Source organism: Epargyreus clarus, unplaced genomic scaffold (genome assembly GCF_041222505.1).
Source record: "Epargyreus clarus isolate Ecla_fem2 unplaced genomic scaffold, WU_Ecla_fem_2.2 ptg000036l, whole genome shotgun sequence".
NCBI classification, from domain to species: domain Eukaryota; kingdom Metazoa; phylum Arthropoda; class Insecta; order Lepidoptera; family Hesperiidae; genus Epargyreus; species Epargyreus clarus.
Window position 1 is genome coordinate 2,141,083 of NW_027332241.1, and position 23,456 is coordinate 2,164,538.

General features: G+C 38.3%; 1 protein-coding gene across 1 annotated transcript in view; it reads left to right on the forward strand.

Annotated features, from left to right (window-relative positions):
- Positions 1-23,456, forward strand: part of LOC140756944 (uncharacterized) — a 104,236-nt gene that overhangs the window by 49,401 nt on the left and 31,379 nt on the right. Inside the window, exons 2-18 of the mRNA XM_073092484.1 lie at positions 3,280-3,917; positions 4,502-4,680; positions 5,249-5,452; positions 6,910-7,028; positions 8,243-8,370; positions 8,995-9,089; positions 9,889-10,007; positions 10,733-11,462; positions 12,177-12,308; positions 14,257-14,356; positions 15,077-15,176; positions 15,719-15,841; positions 16,951-17,084; positions 17,894-18,052; positions 18,820-18,906; positions 19,179-19,308; positions 20,253-20,319. Coding sequence (XP_072948585.1) covers positions 3,568-3,917; positions 4,502-4,680; positions 5,249-5,452; positions 6,910-7,028; positions 8,243-8,370; positions 8,995-9,089; positions 9,889-10,007; positions 10,733-11,462; positions 12,177-12,308; positions 14,257-14,356; positions 15,077-15,176; positions 15,719-15,841; positions 16,951-17,084; positions 17,894-18,052; positions 18,820-18,906; positions 19,179-19,308; positions 20,253-20,319 — 2,956 coding nt within the window. The 5' untranslated portion in view covers positions 3,280-3,567. The remainder of the gene's footprint in view (positions 1-3,279; positions 3,918-4,501; positions 4,681-5,248; positions 5,453-6,909; positions 7,029-8,242; positions 8,371-8,994; positions 9,090-9,888; positions 10,008-10,732; positions 11,463-12,176; positions 12,309-14,256; positions 14,357-15,076; positions 15,177-15,718; positions 15,842-16,950; positions 17,085-17,893; positions 18,053-18,819; positions 18,907-19,178; positions 19,309-20,252; positions 20,320-23,456) is intronic.

Consider the following 23,456-nt stretch of genomic DNA (forward strand, 5'->3'; position numbering starts at 1 on the left):
AAATCGTTTACCAGAAAACTTTGAGTGACGCAGGCTTAATGGTAATGATAAGAATCAGACAGATTTTATCAGTTGATATTGAAAAAAATAAAAATATACAGCACCATACATACCACCACCAACACGTATTTCGCTACAAAACGGAGCATCATCAGGGTAAGTTGACTCTACGACGGTTAATCGATAAGCCGACGACGACGATTAACCGTCGTAGAGTCAACTTCGTACCAACTTACATATTTGTAGCTTATTGCGAAGTAGTTTTAATCTTAACTTAATAGCATGGATTTCCGCAAAGTAACGTTTGATATAATTAACTATCTAATTCAAAATTTTCAATAATTATCATTATCAATAACCGACGACATACACGATTTTAATAACTTTGTTTTATACCATGCAGTTCGTCTGATCACTTTCTGATCAGGCAAAACTTTTTTACGCAACTATTTCTAATTCTCAAAACTGGGTACATTTTCTTGTTAGGAGTGAGTAATCTTTACTTATCTATGGCCACATAAATAAATTTTACAAATTTTAGGATGTGTTTCACAAATTGATAAGCAGTTACTATAAACAAATGAATATATGCATACCTATAAAAAGTGATCTGAAGTGGTCACTTTCCCCCATGGACATTTGTAATCTAATTCACATAGAACAGGATCTATCTGAAGCTGATCACAGGTGTGTTGCAACTTCTATGGACTAAACTGGTCACCTCATATGTAATTTTTATAATACAGGAGTAGCAGACGAGCATGCAGTCCACCTGATGGTAAGTGGCTACTGCCGCCCATGGACATCTGTAATGAAGCCCAGATAGGATTAGATATTCCTACCTGAGGTCGGCCACAGATGCGCCGCTACCCCTACGCTATTATTAAAAAGATAGTTACAGATGGCGAATACAAATTTAACTAAACGTAACACAGTTATTGCTAACAGTGAAAGTATAAAGTGAACTTGAACCCACTCGAATCGAAACATAGAAACACCTACATATACATACGAAATGCTAATTTTAGTTTAATAATAATAATTTGTATTAGATTGCATTGAGATAAATTAAAATTGCCTACCCATTTGTGATTCTTTAACTATAATATTGAAGGAACAAACAAACGGGCATGCAATTGACCTGATGGTAAGTGGCTACTGCTTCCCATGAACATCTGTAATCAATCCCAGATAAGATGATATTCCTACCCGAGGTCAGCCACAAATGCGCCGCTACTCCTGAGGCCTAAGTTGAAAAGCTACGGACAAGTATATCTCCCTTACCACACCCTTCAAACCAGAACACAGCAGCGCTTAACACTGCAGTTATTAGGCAGAAATAGGTGTGGCAGCGCCTCTGGAATCAAATTTTTTTTCAAAATTAAAAAAGACAGTGTTCTGTAACTACTGCTAGTAATAAATTCATTATAGTATTGATCCCTTTCCAAGGCACTTATCGACACGGAAAAACCTATGAAGGGTTGAAATCGATAGCCCTTTCAATACGTTATCCCTAATCATTATTTAATTACCCTTCCTTAATATATACTGCATAAAGACCATATTCCTATAGCAAGGGGGAGAATTTAAATTGTTAGTAACTTGATACCGTACTTTGAACTTTATATCGTAAGAAATAAAGGTGATTTTACAATGTAAGTGTCAATTTTAAATTGATCCACCATAGGGTTTCCTGCAATTGAGAATTAAGGAGGAAATACACTGCCCTATGACGTGACGTTTTGGAAAAATAGCCCTTATTGCAATATAAATGTTAGTAAAATGGGTTCATTATCCCTTGAAGTGTGGGGGAGGTTATAATGAGGTGTATGACTGTCTTTTGGTAGGTCTTAATTAGGATTAGTCCTTTTTGAATATACGGGTTGATATGTCTACGTAACTGAATGTACTTTTAACTAAAGTTTGTGGCAGCTTCTATCTTATAACTATTTGTTATCAACACATTACTGTCCTGCTGGGCACGGGTCTCCTCTCAGAATGAGAAGGATTAGGCCATAGTCCACCGCGCTGGCCAAGAGCGTATTGTAGACTTCACACACTTTGAGATTTTTTAACGGCTAATTTTGAAAACGGCTGACCAATTTTCAGAAAGTTTTATATAATATTATGGGACATTTGTTTAAGTTTTATTTAATACTAAGAAATTGTCTGGGAATGATCTAGGCTCTTACCTAAAATATATTTAGATCAAAATTTAATTTCCAGTATATGAATCTTAATTTAAACGCAAATAAATTAAGTGGTTTCATAAAATTAATAACATTTACTTGTCATATTTCAAAACGAATATTCATCATCATTATCATCATCAACCCATTACGGTACCACTGTTGGGCACGGGTCACCTCTCAGAATGAGAAGGATTAGGCCATAGTCCACAGCGCTGGCCAAGTGCGTATTGATAGACTTTACATACCTTTGAGATTTTTTTTTATAGTACGTATATAATTTTGAAAAGTCGTGCCTGGTATTTGAACGTCGGACCCCTCGATTGATAGCAGTTTCTTAACGCGTAGGCTATCACTGCTTTTTGTAGAGACTATTAAAAATTTCAAATTATCTTCAAACTATGGTCTCATTTCCCATAAAACTGAGGGCTCTGTCGTAGATATAAAGCTCCGGAGCATAAAGACACTATCTCGTACAACACTAAGAGCTTGAAAGCTCGTCCGTTCTAAGCTTTTCATGCGCTACTCAGTAAGGAGGACACTCTTTTGTGGTCTTCATTTTAGATGCGTCTAGATATTTCTATAGATTTTTTGAACGGCAACTAAGCACTAAACTAAAACCTGTGTTAAGGGCTTTGTATATACTTTTAAATTTTTAAGTTCGCCGAAACGCCGAAACCGACGCCGAAAACACAACCACCACACCTAAGACACCGTCACTATATTATTGCCTAATAACAGCAGTGTTAAGCGCTGCTGTGTTCTGATTTGAAGGGTGTGGTAAAACTTAGTCCTCAGGAGGAGCAATCTGTTGTCAACCTCAGATCTAATTTTATCCGGGTTTGATTATAGATGTCCATGACTCCTAATTGGTTTGAAGTCTCATAGGACGACTATCGGCAATGACTTCTGACCATCAGATGAACTGCTTTGTTACTTTTTGCATATCAATAAAATCTCATAATTGTTAAAAATCGGTCGGTCGATCTTGAATCATAAAAATATTATTATTGTTCATACATCAAATTTCCTGTACATATCATTCTAATTAACATTTTTCTTTTATTAATACAAAATTTCTTTGTTCCAGGTACAACACACCCAGTACATAATGAACCCAAACAGACCGAAGAGTTGCCTAAAAACATAACCTACAACCATCCGTACAAGAATGGAATCTCCACTGAACCTCACAAAGTGATATAGAACTCGAAAACGCCTATTTTACTATAAAACTATTAAAATTAACTAGTATATCTAACCGTTCCTCTAGTGTTAGTGTCGATTAGAAAAACCAAAGCGAAATATAAAAAAAAAAACACGATTCATCCGTGGATCTCAATTTGTCGATATATTTTTGAACCAAAGCTAGATTAAGATGGCGAACATGCCAATATATAGCCAGGTGGTCCCGAAGTCGCAGTACAGAGGGAAAGGCAAGCCCGTGAGGGAGGGCAGAGGACAGAACTCGAGGGAGTTCGATCCGCTGAACTACAACCACGGTGGGAACATTCAGCTGCTGAATGCGCCGCTGGAAGCGAGAATCGAGAAGATAGAGAAGAGGGAGTCGAGAAGGAAGGACGAGACGCGGTCGAGAAGAGCACAGAACAGGAATGAGACGAGCGAGGGGAAGGTGGAGGCGTATCTGAGACAGAACCAGATAAGCATAAGGCAGCAGCAGCACAGACATTCGGCGGTGCGGCAGGCGGAACATAGGGTCAATTTAAGGTCAGTTATTCAGTTTTTTTTTTATATTTAAAAATCAGACAAGTAGGCAGTCCACTTGATTGTAAGTGGCTACTGTTGTCTATGGACACCTGTAAATAACCACCACTGAGCACTGACCACTGACCACAGATGCGTCGGTAGGTATCCCTGAGGATTAAGCTGGAACGCCTCGGATAAGTAAGTCTTCCTTACCACACGCTTCAGATCGGAACACAGCAGCGCTTAACACTGCTGTTATTAAGCAGAAATAGGTGTGGCGGTGGTGCCGCCGAAGTCGAACCGCAAAGGGTTCTACCACCTTCTAAGTGAGACTATAGGCGAGAGATCTCCCTTTACCAAAGCCTCTATTAATTTCTTTACCTTTAAAGGTGTGCTTTTTAGACTTCCATACTCAGTAAAAACTGAACCCTATTACTAAGCCTCCGCTGTCTGTCCCTCTGTCACAGGGTACTCACTGTTGAATGGTAATAGATAGACACTTGATTTTTTACAGACTATCTATAATGGTGGCCGCTATAACAACAAATACTGTAAATAAAGTTGAAAATAAATGGGGGTTAATAAGCCTATTGTATTTCTTCCAGATCACTGCCTCTGAACGAAGTGTCAGCACCTCGCAGCGGTCATGACAGGACTCCGACGGAGAGGCACCGCGGGTTCCCGGGCGCGGAGAGGGAGCGGGAGGCGTCTAGGGAGTATCGCCGCGAGCGGGAGAGGGACAGGGATAGAGATAGAGATAGGGATAGGGATTTTGATGTGGATGGTGAGTGTCAAATGACATAAGAGCTTTATTTTTAATGTGGAATTAGCAGACGAGCATGCAGTCCACTTGATGATGAGTGGTTTCTACCGCCCATGGACATCTGCAATCAGCTCCTAGGATTAGATTATTTTCTGAGGTCGGCTACAGATGCGCCGCTACCCCTTAAGAGGTTGGAACGCCTCGGAAAAGTATGTGTATGGACACAGCAGCGCTAAACACTGCTTTTGTTAGACAGAAATAGGTGTGGCGCTAGTATCTACAAAATCTAGGTCCTATCATCACAAATCTGGACTCAAATCTATATTATTTCATTAGAACGAAATTCATATCGAAAATGTGGAACTCGAGAATGGACGGGGTTCTTTAAAAAAGATGGATAAAAATTATACTAAGTTAGGATTTCCGCAAAGTAACGCCTAATAAAATTAACTATCCAAAATGATTACCTTCGAATCTGGCTAATCCTATTCTTTATTTGTGAATAAAACATCAGTAACGTGCATTCCAGTCCGTTACATCCCATCCCGTCACGTCACATCTCATCACATCACATCCCGTCACGTTCCAGGCACACCACTGAGCCCGATCGCGACACGACACGACAAGGAGTCCAGCCGTCCCGTACGCAAGTCGTCCTCGGCGCATCGCATGACGGAGACAACTATATCGACGGACAAGCGGAGATTCTTCTGCAGGGAGTGGGCTTTTCAGAAGATCGCGCACTGCTTGGAGCAGAGGCCGGTCAGCAAGACCTGCGGGGCGCTTATCTTGGGTGAGTTTATCCAAAAATTCAATTAATTTTTAACAAGAACATATTTTTTCGTGACATGGGAAATCCTAATCAATTTGCGAAATGTTTACAGTGCTTATAAATTTATTCGATTTGATTTGAATGAGTTTGATTGGGTAATCTTACATTACCCATTCAAAACCGAAAATAGTTCAACATTAAATTAAATAACATGTAGCTACACTGTTACACTATTTATGTTATTTTCTATTTGTGTAATAATATTAAACTGAAGAGGTTTTTTGTTTGATTTTATGTGCTAGTCGAATTTGAAAATCTTTTGTATTCGAATAGCCTTTCATCGAGGAATATAAGGCTATGCATTTCTTTAAATCGTTTATCAAAAACCAATGGACTTGACGTAGGTGGACATATCTGTAGTATGTGCAATCATTTTCATAGTAGGTCAATGAAAATGTTTTTCGATTTGATGTGGAAAGTTGGGTTTACTAGACCAGTTCGTTTTAGTGACTTAGTAAAATTATGCAGACAATGTTAACTGTGGAGTGTATAGTACTACCCGCTGGTTGTATAATAAATGTGATATTGCAACCCGCTGGTCGCTTAGTCTTATTCCGGCAGCGGCGAGACATGGACGTGCCGCAAGCGCACGAATTAAGAATATATTGTTTCCTCATGTTCCAACCTCTGCGGTCGAATTACAAGACAGCACGGAATTAGCTGCGCGTTAAAGCTAACTTTTGATGCTCTAATATCGTTTTTTTTTACAATATAAGAGCAGGGACGAGCATGCAGTCCACCTTAGGGTAAGTGGCTAATGCCACCGATGAAGATCTGTAATCAATCCCAGATAAGATTAGATTCCTATCTGAGATCGACTGTACATGCGCCGCTGCTCTTGAGGACTAAGCCGGGATGACACGGAAAGTATGTCTCCCTTACTACACCGTTCAAACCAGAACACAGCAGCGTTTAACATTGGTTATTAGGTAGACATAGGTGTGGCGGTGGTGCCGCCGAAATCGGATCACAAGAGGGTTCTACCACTCATATTTAAGAAATGAAGCAAAATTATTATCTTTTATATGTATATTTCTTATGTGCGTGTGTATGTCACTGAACTTCTCCTAAACGACTGGACTGATTTTGATGAAATTTGTTGTGTGTGTTCAAGGGGACTTGAGAATGGTTTAGATTCACAATTTAGTCTGTGGGAAAAAGTTTTTTTAATTATTTTTTAATTCTTAAATAGTTATAGAGTCGGAAACTATGCATTTGATCAAGTGATGATCTTTAGCAAAGTTGTTGTCCAAGAGCCCACGAGGGTTTGAGAGTTGATAAGACTAATTTTCGACAGGTGGCACCACTGTCATTCCAATGCAGGTACAAATTTTCCGTTTTATGTATGTCATATTATTTCTTTAAATAGCGGGCGAAGCCGCGGGCACCACTATTATTATTATATTTATATATTTCAGGTGACGCTGGCAGTGGTAAAACAGCTCTCTGCCAAGAGTTGAGCTCCCCGGGCCAGGGGCCGCAGGCGAGGCAGCAGCGGGCGCTGAATAGACGGCTTTTGGCTAGACACTTTCTACAGGTATAGTTCACACGTTACACATATAATACTAACTATACTATCGTTGACATAGTTGTGTGTTATGTGTTATTAAGGGAATTGTAAGTTATAACACATACGGATCATGTAGGGGTATTCGATTGCATTCGACTCACAGTTTATCGATACAATATGTAATTTTAGGCGCCTAGATTGGATGGGTAAAAATGACTTTGAAGGTGGTAGAACCCTTTGTGGTTCGACTCCGGCGGCACCACCGCCACACCTATTTCTGCCATAACAGCAGTGTTAAGCGCTGCTGTGTTCTGGTTTGAAGGGTGTGGTAAGGGAGACAGACTTTTCCGAGGCGTTCCAGCTTAGTCCTCAGGGGTAGCGGCGCATCTGTGGCCGACCTCAGGTAGGAATATGTAATTCTATCTGGGGTTGATTACTGATGTTCATGGGCGGCAGTAGCCACTTACCATCAGGTGGACTGCATGCTCGTCTGCTACTCTTATATTATAAAAAAAATACCTTAATTTTACTTTAAACCACTTTGGTATTTTTTTAATTAGTTATACGAATGTATCGTACAAGTATGCGCTTAGGAATCAATTTGAGTTTTTTTTTTTATATAAAAGTTGTAGCTATTCTTCAAGAGATGGTGCCACATGTTTCGTGGCGACTTTTCGAATCCTTTCAAGAGATGGCACCTCTGAATCACGCTATCGAAGTTTTCTCAACATGTTGCATATATACAAGCTGGGAACTGAGACTGTCGACCTTTGCCAAAAAGTGTTATCACTATCATCCATGGTTCATTTAGTAATATGTAACTAAAATAAATGAAATATATTTATTTGTATAGGCCAACGGCGGCGCTTACAAATTGTCAGTTACAATATTTTTCTTAAACTACTACCGGATCGGATGCGACCTCTACTGAGCAGATCCGGTAAGAAACTCAGATTCTCAGAAAACTCAAATATATGCTTGCATTTGTAATATTGCAAGAAAATTCATCAGTATTTGATTGTAAAATATACGAGTGATGCAAAGGTAACAGTTTAGCCGGATACCGGATACCGGATACTGTATATCCATTTGGAAATACGCATCCTGTATATTTTAATTCTGGCCGGGTTAGGCGCTACTATCCGGTATCCGGCCGGATAGTGTTTAGGTAGCCGGATAGGCCGCATACCGGATAGTTGCCGGATATCCGTTGCGCTAAAATATTCATTTTATATTTCCAGGGTCCAGGTGAAACCAGTCAGCGTCCAGGAGAATTCGTTCGTTCTTTAGCCATGCAGATCCTGAGTCATTCTATGCATGCACGTGCTGCCACTGACCGTGACCACTCGCCACCGGACGATAAGGACAGGTACCACTGTCACACAAATATAATACTTTCTTATAAAGCAAGAATCCATCTTGAAGTCTAGGACGGGCTGAGTACTAGATTTTACTTTTTAATAATATAGGAGTAGCAGACGAGCATGCAGTCCACCTGATGGTAAGTGACTACTGCCGTACGGACATCTGTAATCAACCCCAGATAAGATAAGATCCTTACTTGAGGTCGGCCATAAATGCGCTGCTACCCTTGAACATATGTCTCCCTTACCACACACTTCAAACCGGAACACAGCAGCGCTTTACACTGCTGTTATAACAGAAATAGGTGTGGCGGTGCTGCCGCCGGAGTCGAACCACAGCGGGTTCTACCACCTTGAAACACCTATCTCTGCCTTACAACGGTAGTGTTGCACTGCTGTGTTTTGTTTTAAAGGGCCTTATTCCGATCCAACTAAGTTCTCAGGGGTAGCAACGCATCAACAACCTCAAGTGTTAGAACTTTCATCCTATCCGGGGTTGATTATGGATCTCTATACGCGGCAGTAACCACTTACCATCAGATGGACTGCATGCTCGTTTGCTACTACTAATTCATAAGAAATACATTTTTTAAATATTTATTGATATTATATTTTAATTTGTTTTTCAGACGTGATTCCGAAGAGGACAATCTGGTGAATAGATTCAAGGGTTTGGGCGAGGAGGGAGAGGAGAGCTCCAAACCTCTGTTGGCTGATAGCGAAGGTATGTGGAGGACTAGACAAATAACTTCCAACTAACTTAGACTAAAAAATTAAACATATAAACTTGGGCATGAATTTGAAAATTATGTTTTGTAGAATTGTTGCCTGAATTGTTTTTGAAAATAACCTCACGTCCATTATTTACTATTTTAATTCTTTTAAACGACTAATAAATCGAAACAGACTTCAGTAATATCGGAGAAGAAAATGTCCGAATCTCCGAACGAAAATATTGTCGAAATTTCGAACCATAAATCGATCGAAACTTCGAACAAATGTTATACAAATATTTTATCCAAAGAAGATTTGAAAATCCGAATCTTCTGTCCTGTTTACGGAATTAGGCCATAGAGAGTATAATCCCTTCGAATCTTCGGACAAAATTCGTTTGAAGACTGACTAAATATCTTTCGAAACTTCGTACAAAACTTCATTATTATTTTTTTTATAATATGGGATTAGCAGACGAGCATGCAGTCCACCTGATGGTAAGTGGCTACTGCCGCCCATGGACATTTGTAATCAACCCCAGATAGGATTAGATATTCCTACCTGAGGTCGGCCACAGATGCGCCGCTACCCCTGAGGACTAAGCTGGAACGCCTCGGAAAAGTCTGTCTCCCTTACCACACCCTTCAAACCGGAACACAGCAGCGCTTAACACTGCTGTTATTAGGTAGAAATAGGTGTGGCGGTGGTGGTTTGTTAGACCATTGCTCTAACCTCTGAGCTATGAAGGCTGTACCTTACTGCCACCCTAGGAATAAATGCCAAGTTATTAATAATGCGTTTGTCCCCAGACCAGCGTACAGATGACGAGGAGGGAGGCTCCGGCCGTCGGACCCGCACCATCGACAGAATCCACGAGAGAGAGGCCTATCTGGACTCTATGGCTGATGCCGCTCTCAGTGCACACGATGTATGTATTAAGTTGGCTTACAAGGGAATTTTATATGTTTAGTCCCCGCCAAACTGCTAGTCCGCTCTGAAGTTCTTGCGAGCAGGTGCTGTCATACAATTTTGATTGGCGACGCGATTCATTTCTATATTCAGAGCGGACTGGCAGTTTTACGTGGACTATAATGGATGAGGTAATTGCAGTCTCCTAATTAAAAAATGCTTTCTATCATTATAAAAGTGTAGGAATAGATTTCTAATTTTGAAAAATTAACCACTGACCACCATTGCAACACTTATATCTATTATTGTTGACATTCCACCCTATCAAATATAATTTAATAAAAATAAGCCAGATATTATAACTTTACTTTTAATTCCCACATGGTCTACTTCTTAAGTTTGTAAATATACTTAGTGCTAAAAATAATTCCTCTGTGAACTAAAGTTCTTCAAGTTTTTATATTAAAATCATCCCCCATAAACAATTGTAAACATAACTACTCAATAAAAAATGTCATTCCCCCGTATACTAATAAACTGTAATACTAATGTTCTTCAAATTTACTTTAAAATAGATATAAAATCATTCCCCTGTAAACGAACATACTTATATAAGAGAATCATTCCCCTGTATACTAAATAAACTGTAATACGAATGTTGTTCTAATTATTACATTAAAATTGATACATAAATCATTCCCGTGTAAACTTACTTAATATAAGAAAATCATTCCCATGTTACAGTTACCGGAGATATTACCGCGAGCGAACGCGAAAACGAATCCGTTCATAGCGACCGACGAAAGCGAACAGAACACTGACTTTCGCCTCTACGAAAACCACGAGAATCTGTTCCTACGTAACATATCGCAACGACAGAGTAAGGAGTTGAGGAACTCTCGCTTACTTCGACAAAGCTCTGAACCGTTAAGCGAGAAGAAGACAGTTCTGCTACAGAAGAGTTTGTCGACGGAACAACGGGATGATAGGAAAGATGAACAGAGGGCTGACGAACAGAGGAGTGATGATAGACGCCCCGAGAACAGTCCACCGAAATCGAGAATACCAGTCGCGAATTTCCGTTATCCAAACAAAAGTGATTTAAAACCGACAGAATCACCGCAGAAGAAGGAAAAAATAGACGCCGAACAACCGGAATACACAAATATCGTGACCATAGAGAACGAACAGACTGATATAGAGCGATTGTTAGAGAAAAAGCGATCGCAGCACACAGATGAACCACCACCAATACCAAGTCTACCTATCAGCCCTAGGACTCTTATCGCGAATGCGTATTACGATAAGCTTTGTGCTGAAACAGAGATACAACAGGCGTTGCTACCTCAGAATCTAGATAAGAATCCAGATGAGTGTTTCAAGAAGGCGATACTCTTTCCGTTGTTAGAAATCGATCCGCCGAAGCAGTGTTTGTTTCTACTTGTTGACGCGATTGATGAGGGCGCTTCTAACGGTGAGTTTGTAGATTTTTAGAGATATTTAAAAGTCAATTTATATCTTTTATTATTATATAAAGGTGTTGAAACAAAATTATATTTATTCATACAATCTTTTGAAGGTAGTAGAAGTCTTTGTGGTTCGACTCCACCACCGCCACACCTATTTCTGTTATAACAGCAGTGTTAAGCGCTGCTGTGTTCTGATTTGAAGGGTATGGTAAGGGAGACATACTTGTCCGAGGCGTTCCAGCTTAGTCCTCAAGGGTTGCGGCGCATCTGTGTCCGACCTTAGGCGGGAATATCTAAACCTATCTGGGGTTGATTACAGATGTCCATGAGCGGCAGTAGCCACTTACCATCAGGTGGACTGTATGCTCGTCTGCTACTCCTATATTATCTATACATATAAATAAAATTGGAGTATCTGTTTTTAATATGGAAATAACCGCTTTTTACAACGTGCATATGAATATACATACGGTACATACACCAAAATAACATTTTCTACAATTTTTGTCTGTCTGTCTGTATGTTTGTTCCCGCTAATCTCTGGAATGGCTGGACCGATTTTGACGGGACTTTTATTTGCAGATAGCTGATGTATTCAGGCTACTTAAGCTTGAAGACTTTTGTTTGTTTATGATTTGTTATTTCTTTTTAACGTAGGTGAAACGGTGTGGCACAGATAGTAAAAAAATATAGTAATTTTTCTACATTTGATGTTGCAGGTGGTAGCCAGGAGGGCGCGGAGGGCTCGGTGGCGGGGCTGCTGGCGCGGCACCAGCACCTGCTGCCGCACTGGCTGCTGCTCGTCGCCACCGCCCGGCGGCACTCCAGGCCACTCACCAAGATGTTCACTGGTACGTTGGATATGACTTCGTGTAACGCCGATTTAGATAAAAACTAAAACTGCATAGCTTCTATACTATTCAATAAAATACCTAAGGCAATACGCACCATTGGAAACATTCATGCTTATAAAAGTGAACTATATAGCTTCCTCGTCGATAGGTGTTATTACAATATCAATGAATTCCTGAATGATAATACATTTATATTATGACATGAAATAATCAAGTAATCAAATTCATTTTTAAAATTATTGGTATACACGATATAGAATTTGATGACATCTTTTTAATTATGTAATTTTAATTTTGACGATTCCTGTAAGTCAAATATATGTTATTTGACTTTACACGCCCAATGTAGTAGAACATAAGATAATTGTTACAAATTTAAGATCCTTGTAAAATACTATGTTCTAGCAAATAAATGATTTGATTTGATTTGCATCAGATTCACACTGTATATAATCTGAATTTCGGAAACCGCTTCAACGATTCTCATGAAATTTACTATACAGGGGGTTTCGGGGTGATAAATTGGCCCAGCTAAGTTTCATTTTTTAGAAAACATCGTTTAAAGAAATACCGAACAAAACTTAGTCATCCAGGTACTCTGACATTGTCCCTGTAGTACCGGGAATAGAATAGGGCTACGGTATCCCCCGCCTGTCGTAAGCAACTAAAAGGGCGCTTCCGGGGTTGCGGGCGGCAAGAGGGGGAGCTCGAACCGTCCAGCAAGCGACCCCGGGAAGGACGGCGGTATGTATGGTCGCATACCGCCGTAACCACCAGATAAACATTATATTTTTTACACCATATTACATTTTTTTTCCTAATAGCACTTTATAATACAAATATAAAATCTTGTTTTGTATGTAGTTGCTCAAGTTGTTTGCACCTGTAATTAAGGTGGCACTTAAAAAAATATCTCAATGTTTTATCAAAATAATCTGTAAGCATGAGTGTTTACCTTGTTGGTGCGACCTTTCAAAAAATAAATAAAAACAAAAAAAAGGTATTCCTCGATTAGAATATTGTGTTACGAAGGTATAGCAGCAGTGATAACCTAGTGGTTGAAACTCTACCTCACTATTGAAGAGTCCTAGGTTCGAGACCCAGGTCCGCACCCTTTGATTATTTAAAGAGAAATTAAATCTTACTTGCTTTAATAGGGAAGTAAAACATCGTGAGGAAACCTGCATACCTGAGAAATCTTAAAAAGTTTTCTAAGGTATGTGAAATCTACCAATACGTCCAGCGCCGTGGACTATGCCCTAATCCTTATACTGGGAGGAGACCCGTGCCCAGCAGTGGGACAGTAATGGGTTGATGATGATGATGTGTCTCCCTTTTTTTTATTTAATATCCTATTTATTATTATTATTTCACTATTCGTGTAGTTGTACCAACTTTAATTTTCTCTCTAAGGTTCACTGGGAGAAAATGCTATTTAGCATTACGTCCGCTTTTTATACCACATTTTTTTTAATATGGTCTATAAAGAGTAATTAAATCTTATATATAAAATTCTCGTGACACAATGTTAGTTACCGTACTCCTCCGAAACGGTTTTACCGATTTTCACGAAATTTTATATGCATATTCTGTGGGTCTGAGAATCGGCTACTATCTGTTTTTCATACCCCTAAGTGATAAGGGTTGTTCACCCTTAACATTCTTTTTTTAATTTTTGAACAACATTTTTTGTTTTTATTTTCTATAATGTGGCATTAAAAATACATACAACTCTAAATGTTTAGCGTTTCATCACCAACCCCTATTTTTAATAGCCGTTTCAGTAATTTCATCACTTTTCATATAGCTCGATGATAGATTTTTAATTTTTTTATATGGTAACAACGATTGCCGGGTCAACTAGTCAGTAAATAAGTACGCTATTGAATTGCCGAATAACTAAATAATGTCGACAAGATTTTACTATACGATTGGTTGTTATCAGGTTTCCGCAAGATAACATTGGACGAGTTGCAGCGCGCCCACGTGTCGGCCGACGTGCAACGCTACGTACTCGCACGTTTAGACACCGAGCCGCGCTTGCGGTTAGTGTCTGCGCTCTATTTTATTATACGTCTATGTTATTTACATTAGACTAGTATATTGTATAGTAGTATTGTGTAGTTTTAGATCTATATTTTTTTTATAATATAAGAGTAGCAGACGAGCATGCAGTCCACATGATAATGGCTGCCACCCATGGACATCTGATCATGGACATCTATTCACGGGGTCAAACCCGTGTAATAGGAAAACTGCCTAAAGTCCTATTTATTATCAGAAGACTCTTGCCCATCAGTGGTTCTGTAATGGGTTGATGATCTGTAGTCAGTTAAGTGAAGTCAAGTACGTTAAGTAAAAATAATCTTGTTGGAAATTTCTAAAAGTAAAACATTTCATTTTTCTTGTAAAATTAAGCTTAGTTTGGCGGAGATCTTACTTTTCTTTTGGTATTTTCATTACAAGAAAATGGTACCTACTACAAAATTATATACATTCAAAGGTACATAATTATACAAGTTTATGTAATTTTTGTTATATGTTTATAATAATGATCTTTCTCGTGAATTAATATGGAAAGAAACGAATGTTGTTGTTCTGTAAATAGAGAAACGAAATTTAACGTTTTCTATTCCACGAAAATATTTTTATATTTAAATTTCTGTCACATTGAATTGAACGTCAGAAATAAATAGATGGAGAATAATGAAATAATACATAGACAAACAATAAATAAAAATAAACTTTTCTTTACATATTTATAGAGCTCGAGTTTCGAGTGATTCGACAGCGGCGGCGGCTGCTGCAGCAGCGTTGGATCACTTGAGGATCAAGAGCGATGGTTGCTTGTTGTACTTGGAGAAGGTGAGCTTACGAAAACAAAAGGTCTAAGATCCCAATAAAGGCCAACCCGCTTACCTGTTTATCAGGCGCGATCTCAGCATAATATTTTGAGCTAGGTTCACAGGGGATATTGATATAAAAAATGTTTCATCCATTAACTAGCTTGGTACAGATTGACTTATATTGGGATCCTCTACTATAAATATTTATATAGTTACGATTGTATGGTATTTTGTTGTATTTTTTTAGTTATATTTCTTTAGACATGTTTGTGATTTTTTACACCAAGGTCTATATGATATTACATGATATACATATCGATGTATGCATCAATTTGTAGTTTCTTTCATTAAATATTTTCTTTTTTGTATAAAACATTTAAACATAAAATAGGGATAGCATAGGGAAAAAAAAACACTAAATATACTGTTAAAATAGTAGAGTTGGCAACACTGGCCGTTTAGTGTTAAGAAAATGTCGTTAGCGTGATTCAGCATCATGTAGCGCCATCTCTTATCAAGTTACGTAATATATTCTTCTTTTAAATAATCTTTCTATTGCAGGTACTAGATGGCGTTGCGGACGGTTTCATAGCGCTGCGGGAGATCAAAGAGATACCGGGGACCCTCAATGGACTGTATCTCTGGTTGGCTCAGAGGTTGTTTCATGGACGAAGGTTTACTAAGGTGAGAAAGATAAGATCATGCTCGTGCTCCAACAGTTTCAGTTTCCAACTTGTATATGTACAGATGTTGAGAAACATCAATAGCGTGATTCAGAATACTCGTGGCGCCATCTCTTGATGAGCAGCGGGAAGTCGCAGCAATATTATTTAGAATTTTTCTAAGGGAAGTTATGTAGATCTTTTTTTTTATTTTATAATTTGGTTGTGGTTATTCAGACAAACTCAGCTCTGATGTTTTCAACTATCAGTTTTTAAATTTGTAAAAAATAAAAAGGAATAGGATTTTCACTTTAGTATTGTTAAAAAACTCAAGTGATTTTTGTAACGCGCTTTTGCTTTCTTATTTTCATAGTAACAAGTAGCTCTCAATAATTTTTGAATTATTTCATAGAAAAGAAAAAAATATATTTTTAACTAGTTTTTGCCCGCGGCTTCGCCCGCGTTTAAAAGAAAATAATATGACATACATAAAACTGAAAATTCGAACCTTCATTGGAACGACAGTGGCGCCATCTGGCGAAAATTGGTCGTACCAACTCTGGAACCTTCGTGGGCTCATGGACAACAACTTTGCTAAAGATGATCACTTGATCAAATGCATAGTTTACGATTCAATCTTTACTAATATCGATTAAAATAATCGATTATTTGGTCTAAAAGATCGATTCCCCGATTAATCGATCTTAGATCGCCATGCCTAGTTCCCGTGGGATTTCCGCGATAAAAACTATCCTATGTCCTTTCTCGGGTCTCAGACTATCTTTGTACAAAATTTCATTAAAATCGCTTCAGTGGTCTAGTCGTGAAGAAGAGACAACCAGACAGACAGACAGACAGAGTTACTTTCGGATTTTTAATATAAGTAAGGATAGCCTCCAGTAAAGAAATGTAATTATTCACGAATGATGGCGCTAGTAATCTATTGACCTTTCAGTTTCACCAAGTTTTTTTATATTTATACCTAAACGATGAGGCAGACGGGCTGCCTGGTGGAAAGTAGTCACCGTCGCCTATGGACATTTGCAACACCAGAGGAGTCGCCAAGGAGAATTTTTTTACACTTTTTATTTCACTTTTGATTACTAGATGTCGTTATACCCACACCCTCAGGTCCGTCTCCTGTTGGACGTGTTGCTGGCCGCTCGGTGTGGTGTCACTGAAGAGATGCTATACAAATGCCTGCTGACCAAGGAGTACAGTGTGACCAGGGAGGACTTTAATCGACGGTTGCATTTGTTGAGGAGGTGAGGTTTATGTTTGGTATTATTGTTCGATAGTTTTCGTGGTAGCACCCTCTAAATATAAGTATTAGCTTGTTTTAGTTGTTTCTTAGCAGACGAACACGCAGTTCACTTGATGGTAAACGGGTCCTGGCGTCCATGGTTATTAGTAACCAATCCCAGATAGGATTACATATTCCTACCTGAGATCGGCCACAGATGCGTCGCTACCAGATAAGCGTCTTATCTACAGACCTATGTCTAGGTTGGCCAAAGTTTGTGTTGGGGGGGGGGGGGGGGGATTGAAGGGAACGTGGTTTCGCTAATGGTTAGTGATCGTCAAAGATGTAGAGGATGTAGGTATGGAGGGACGCGTACTTTTTTAAATAATATAGAATAGTAGATAAGCTTGCAGTCCACCTGACACTTAGCCCCTTACCGGCTACCGTCCATGGACATTTATAAAAATCGTAAGATAGGATTAGATTTTGACTTGAGGTTAGATACAGATGTGTCGCTACCCCTGAAGACTAAGCTGAAAGCATGTCTCGGATAAATATATCTCTGTTACCACACTCTTCAAACCAGAACACAGCAGCGCTTAACACTGCTGTTATGATGCAGAAAAACGTGTAGCAGTGGTACCACCTGAGACTAACAACAAAGGTTCTCACCTGAACAGAGGGGTCTACCACCTAAATCATACGTAGATTTAATAAACTCCTTACGTTTATTTTGTAACCTTGTGATCAAACCACAAATAATTCTACCACCTAACCTATACAGATTTTAATAATATCCTTACTTGTACCTCGTAACCTCGTCCTCCCCAGGATCCTGGTGCAAGAGAAGTCCACCGGCCACCTGTCGATGTTCCACCACTCGTTCGCCGCGTGGCTGCTGGACGTGAAGCATTGCACGCGGCGGTACCTGTGCTGTCCGCAGGACGGACACGCCGCGCTCGCCATGTACTACACGCTGCTCGCTAGGAGGTGATAAATAAAAAAACACGCGCACACACACAAGCACACACACACACACACACATACATACACGCTCGCACGCACACAATCACTCACGCACACATAAACACAGACACACGCGCACGCATGCAAGCACGCACACATAAACACAGACACACGCGCATACACTTACACACGCACATACACTTACACGAGCACGCACACGCACTTATTTTCACACACACACACACCCGCGCGCGTGCTTATAAACACAAATAACACACAAGAACGAACGCACATAATGACGCATGTATGCACACAATCACTCACGCACACACGCCCACACCTGCACATAAGCACGCGCAGGTATACGCGCACGCACACATGCACACACACATGCACACACACAATCACATGCGCATGCGTACATCCATAAACACACACGCACACACACGCGAATGAGAGGCGGTACTGGTCAATACCAGGGCAAGTTCGACATACGGGGTCCAAAACATCTGGATCCTAATTGTAAAACACCTACACTCTCTCACACATACTCACACAAATGAGTGACTCTTGACACTCACTCACAATTATTCAATCACTCAGAGATAGACACACGTGCGCATACACTTTCATACGCACGCATACTTATATACATTCGTACTTATTCTCGTTAATACATGCACACATAAACATATACAGACCCTACACACTTGCACTACCTTAGAATTTTTACTTTAGAAATTTTTGTATTAAATAATATTAATAAAGTTATAATATTTTTGTTGTTACAGATTAAGCGCACTCGAGATACACAACTATGTGTACCATATGACGTATTTGGAGCAACATTTGTCCGCGCAAAAGAAGACTAAAACTACGTAAGTAAAAGACTAATCTACACTAATATTATAAAGAGGAAAACTTTGTTTGTTTGTTTGTAATGAATAGGCTCAAAAACTACTGGACCGATTTTAAAAATTCTTTCACCATTCGAAAGCTACATTATCTGCGAGTAACATAGGCTATATTTTATATGAAATATATTTGATAAATAGATTTTGAGGCGGTACAAAGGTTGCCGGGTCAGCTAGTTATACATAAATAAACAACGATTATATAAACTAAATATTGTTTCGTTATGTTTACACAGCGATCAAGAGGAAGTGCTAGATCTGCACACATTGATACTGCTCTGGGTGCTGGACTCTGGGTGCGACGTGGAGTCCGCCCTGAAGCGGGAAACTGATATCATGCGGCACATGGAAGTTGATAGTAATCAGGTAATATTCTCTATTTAATATAATACTTATAAGAAGTGATGTACTGCATTTTTTAATATAGGAGTAGCTCACGAACATGCTACTTGATGGATCAACCCCAGATAGGATTAGATTTCTACCTGAGTCCGGACACAATTGCGCTGCTACCTTTGTGGATTGAGCTGGAATGCCTCGGAAAAGTATGGCTCCCTTACCACACCCTTCAAACCAGAACACAGGAGCACTTAACACTGCTGTTATAACAGAAATAGGTGTGGCGGTGGTGCCAGAGTCGAACCACAGAGGGGTCTACCACAAATTTAAAGATTTACAAAAGTTGCGTGCTGCATCTGAGTACATAGCAAGTCATCATCATCATCATCAACCCATTACTGTCCCACTGCTCGGCACGTTTGCTATATCTCTCTATATATCTCTCAGAATGAGAAGGATTAGGCCATAGTCCACCGCGCTGGCCAAGTGCGTATTGGTAGATTTCACATACCTTTGAAGGTTTCCTCACGATGTTTTCCTTCACTGTTTAACCAAGTGATAATTAATTTCTAATACGCACATAACTTTGATAAATCAAAATTGCGTGCCTGAGATTTGGACTACAGACACTTTGATCAAGATACCGAGTTTCTTAACCACTAGGCTATCAATACTTGGCAGTTCACAAACACTAAACCTCCATCAACGTGTGGACGCGATGCAAGTGCTTGCGGCAAATACCCTTTTATTTCGGAAAAAATTGACCCTCCATTGGGTCGGTTACAAGCGCATGTACACTTACACCAAGTCAAACGCTCTATCCACACCTTTGAATTTGTAACAGTTCGTCGATGTTTGGCACGCGGCATTACATGCGGGTAACTTGCGGTTAGGAATGTAAGTTTGTGCAATAATAAATATGCTGACTCTATCAAAATTATGTGTAAAATTATTCTGTTGTATTGTTTCAGAACAACGAGATGAAAGCAGACGAGAAAGACGTGGACCCGGAGTCTGAGGGGAAGGAATCTGTTTCCAGTGAGTATATATTATTTAATTCAAATTGAATTTAACAAAAAACATTAAAAATTCGAGTCGCTTTGTTTCCATGAAGTGTAGCTAAGATTTTTCATGAATTTACAAGATACAGGCATAGATTAGTAAAGATTACTCACTCCTAACAAGAAAATGCAACCAGTTTTGACAATTGAAATTGTCACTGTCATCTATTTTCGTGTTTGAAAAATTAAAAAAAACATGTAGTTTTTAGATCATTTATGAATGCAACGATATTTCTCTACACATTTTCTTCGATTTTGTGTTTTTGCACCACTTAACTGCGCATGTCGGCTTTGTTCCGCGTAAATTACACCATGACAGCCATTAAATGGCTGACGGAATTGTTAGCCGTTTAAGCCTTTTAATGGCTTCCTTAAATTAGAAGGCGGTGAGATATCTATGGATTCAGGCAGTTATTTGAGAAAATGCGTAGAACACTCTTTAATAATAACGCTTTGTAGAAATATTTTATATAATAACATTAATACTGTAAACTAGCCGTTTTAAAAATTGGCGTTTTCGTCTGGTGATAGTCTCAGGTTCAAATCCCACCACCACTGCTCTATCCACGTTATGTGCTAACTGAAGACATATAATATAAAATTTTAAATTAAATAGGGTCATTTTGTTTACATGAATTACAAGTAGTTTAACTTATACTCGTACTTACAAAATGGTAGTTATCGTAGAGATTTTTGTCGCGTACGTGCAAAATGTGGAATGAACTTCCTCCTGAAGTATTCCCTGAGCGCTATGACGTGGGGCTCTTCAAGAGGGGTGAAAGAGCTCTCCTTCAAAGCCGGCGATGCATTGGCGACTCCTCTGGTGTTGCAAATGTCCATAGGCGACGGTGACTGCTTTCCATCAGGTAGCCCGTCTGCCTTATCGTTAGGTATAAATATATTAAAAAAAGAGATTTGTAGTCACATCAAAAAAATCTTAGTAAAAAAAGTCTTGAGGTAGACTAGCGGTTTTATCCGTCCATTCCATCTAGTGGTCCGAGGTTCAAATCTCATTCGTGCACCCGTTGTTTTATCTAATTTATGTGCATATTAAAAATAATGAAATAATAATAATGTGAAGGAAAACATCTTGAGGAAACACATACTTGCTCGAAAGCTTTATTATAATTTTTTTGTGAAATCTACAAGTCGGTACTTAGAAAGCGCGATGGACTATGGCCTGATTATATTTCACTCTAAAAGGAGAACCATGTCCAGCAGTGGGATAGTAATGGATGGGTTCACGACGAATTAATTTATTATTTTCTACATTACAAAAACACGTATACGTAATATTTCTGTTAATTAAACTTAAAATTCGACGAATTAATATTATAATTAGCACGGATTCTTTAGAAATTTGTCATAGTTATTTCCTTATTGTTATATTATGGACTTCCCATATTATATAAATGTAGGCAATTGATTATAATACCTTAAGTATGTGCGTATGTTTGTGGTTTTGTTGTAAAACCATGTAGTTTGCTTAATTAAAATGTTTTGTTAACCCCTCCCGTGCTCAAATATCTATGGGTATATAATACAAAACTATGGTTTTGAAATATACCCATATTTTAAATCATAAGTTTATGATTGTTACATCAATTTTTGCTTATTACTTTAAAATTAAGATACTTACTTTAATATTAATTTATAATATTACTAGCTGACCCGGTAAACGTTGTGTTGCCATATAAAAATAAGGGTGAACAACCCTTATCACTTAGGGTTATGAAAAATAGATAGTAGCCGATTCTCAGACCTACTGAATATGCATATAAAATTTGGTGAAAATCGGTAAAGCCGTTTTGGAGGAGTACGGTAACTAACATTGTGACACGAGAATTTTTATATACAAGAAGATAATAAATTTACTTTGACGAATTTACATCCAAATGATAAATTTACCCTACTGTTACGAGTTTTAGTTTTTTTCTCATCCACCAACTTAAAAAAATCGCCCTTCTAATGTCTGCCTGCCCTGGGATCGAATCCAGAACGTGTGTCGATTCAACATGTCAACCACTGCACCACTTTTATCAAATATAATGACCTAATTGTTCTTTCATATGAATTTTGATTAAATAAATTATGAATACGCACACTATCTCATCCTGTATTGCAAGAATCGGCTCTCGATGCTTTGATAAGCGATTTTCAACTTAATTTTAGTATAACGTAATGTAAATAGAGTTGATTTTCCTATATCAGTGCCAAAGGAAAATTGCACTGAATAATATTTTGTATGGAATGTATGTTAGTGTTCGACAAACATTTGTATGTAACGGGTGTGTTTGAATTAAAATGATGATTTAAGTGTATTTGTTGATGACGAAGTAAAATTATAGACTGCTAATAGCGTTTTTGTGAGTGATGTGGACTCTATAATTGATTGTGATGAAAATATTTCTAATTTATTTTATGTCAAATTTTAACATAGAGCGCCAATAGATAATATTTAAAAATATCTGTGCCTTTTACGACGGACTTGTCTTAGAAGAATTACAATGAAATTTAAAGTAATTCATTTTCATTTGATTTTGAAGTGAAGTTTTTACATTGATGAACTAAAGATATAGACTGTTAATAAATAAATAATATGGACATTCATATGCTAAGTGCATATGCATTTAATTCAGATAAGCTTACTAGTGACTTAACATTACACTGATCTGACTAATGTGATAGCAAGATTTGTAATAAAAACATGAGATCAATTTGACTAATAACTCAACAAAAAGAGAATTAAGATCAATTTGACTAATTTTCAACAGAAAGTGATTCTAATTAGACATCTATTTCATTACTCAATCTGTGGTTTCTTTTTATCTATAGATATTATTAAACAAATCTAAGATAGTGCGAAAACAGTCGATTTTGATTCATATTATGTGAACAATAAATCTTTTTTTTTCAAAGTGTTGTTATAAAGATAAAAATAAAATCGTACCGGTATTTTAGCGTTGTTTATATAATTACACATTGTTGTTTTGTTGTCAAAGTGAAATTTTAAATAGTTTATAATGATGGTTTTGTCTCTGTGTAAGTATTTTTGAGTTTTATGACAGGTTTTTTATATATTATAATAGTTTTTTCGAAATCGATTTTTATAAG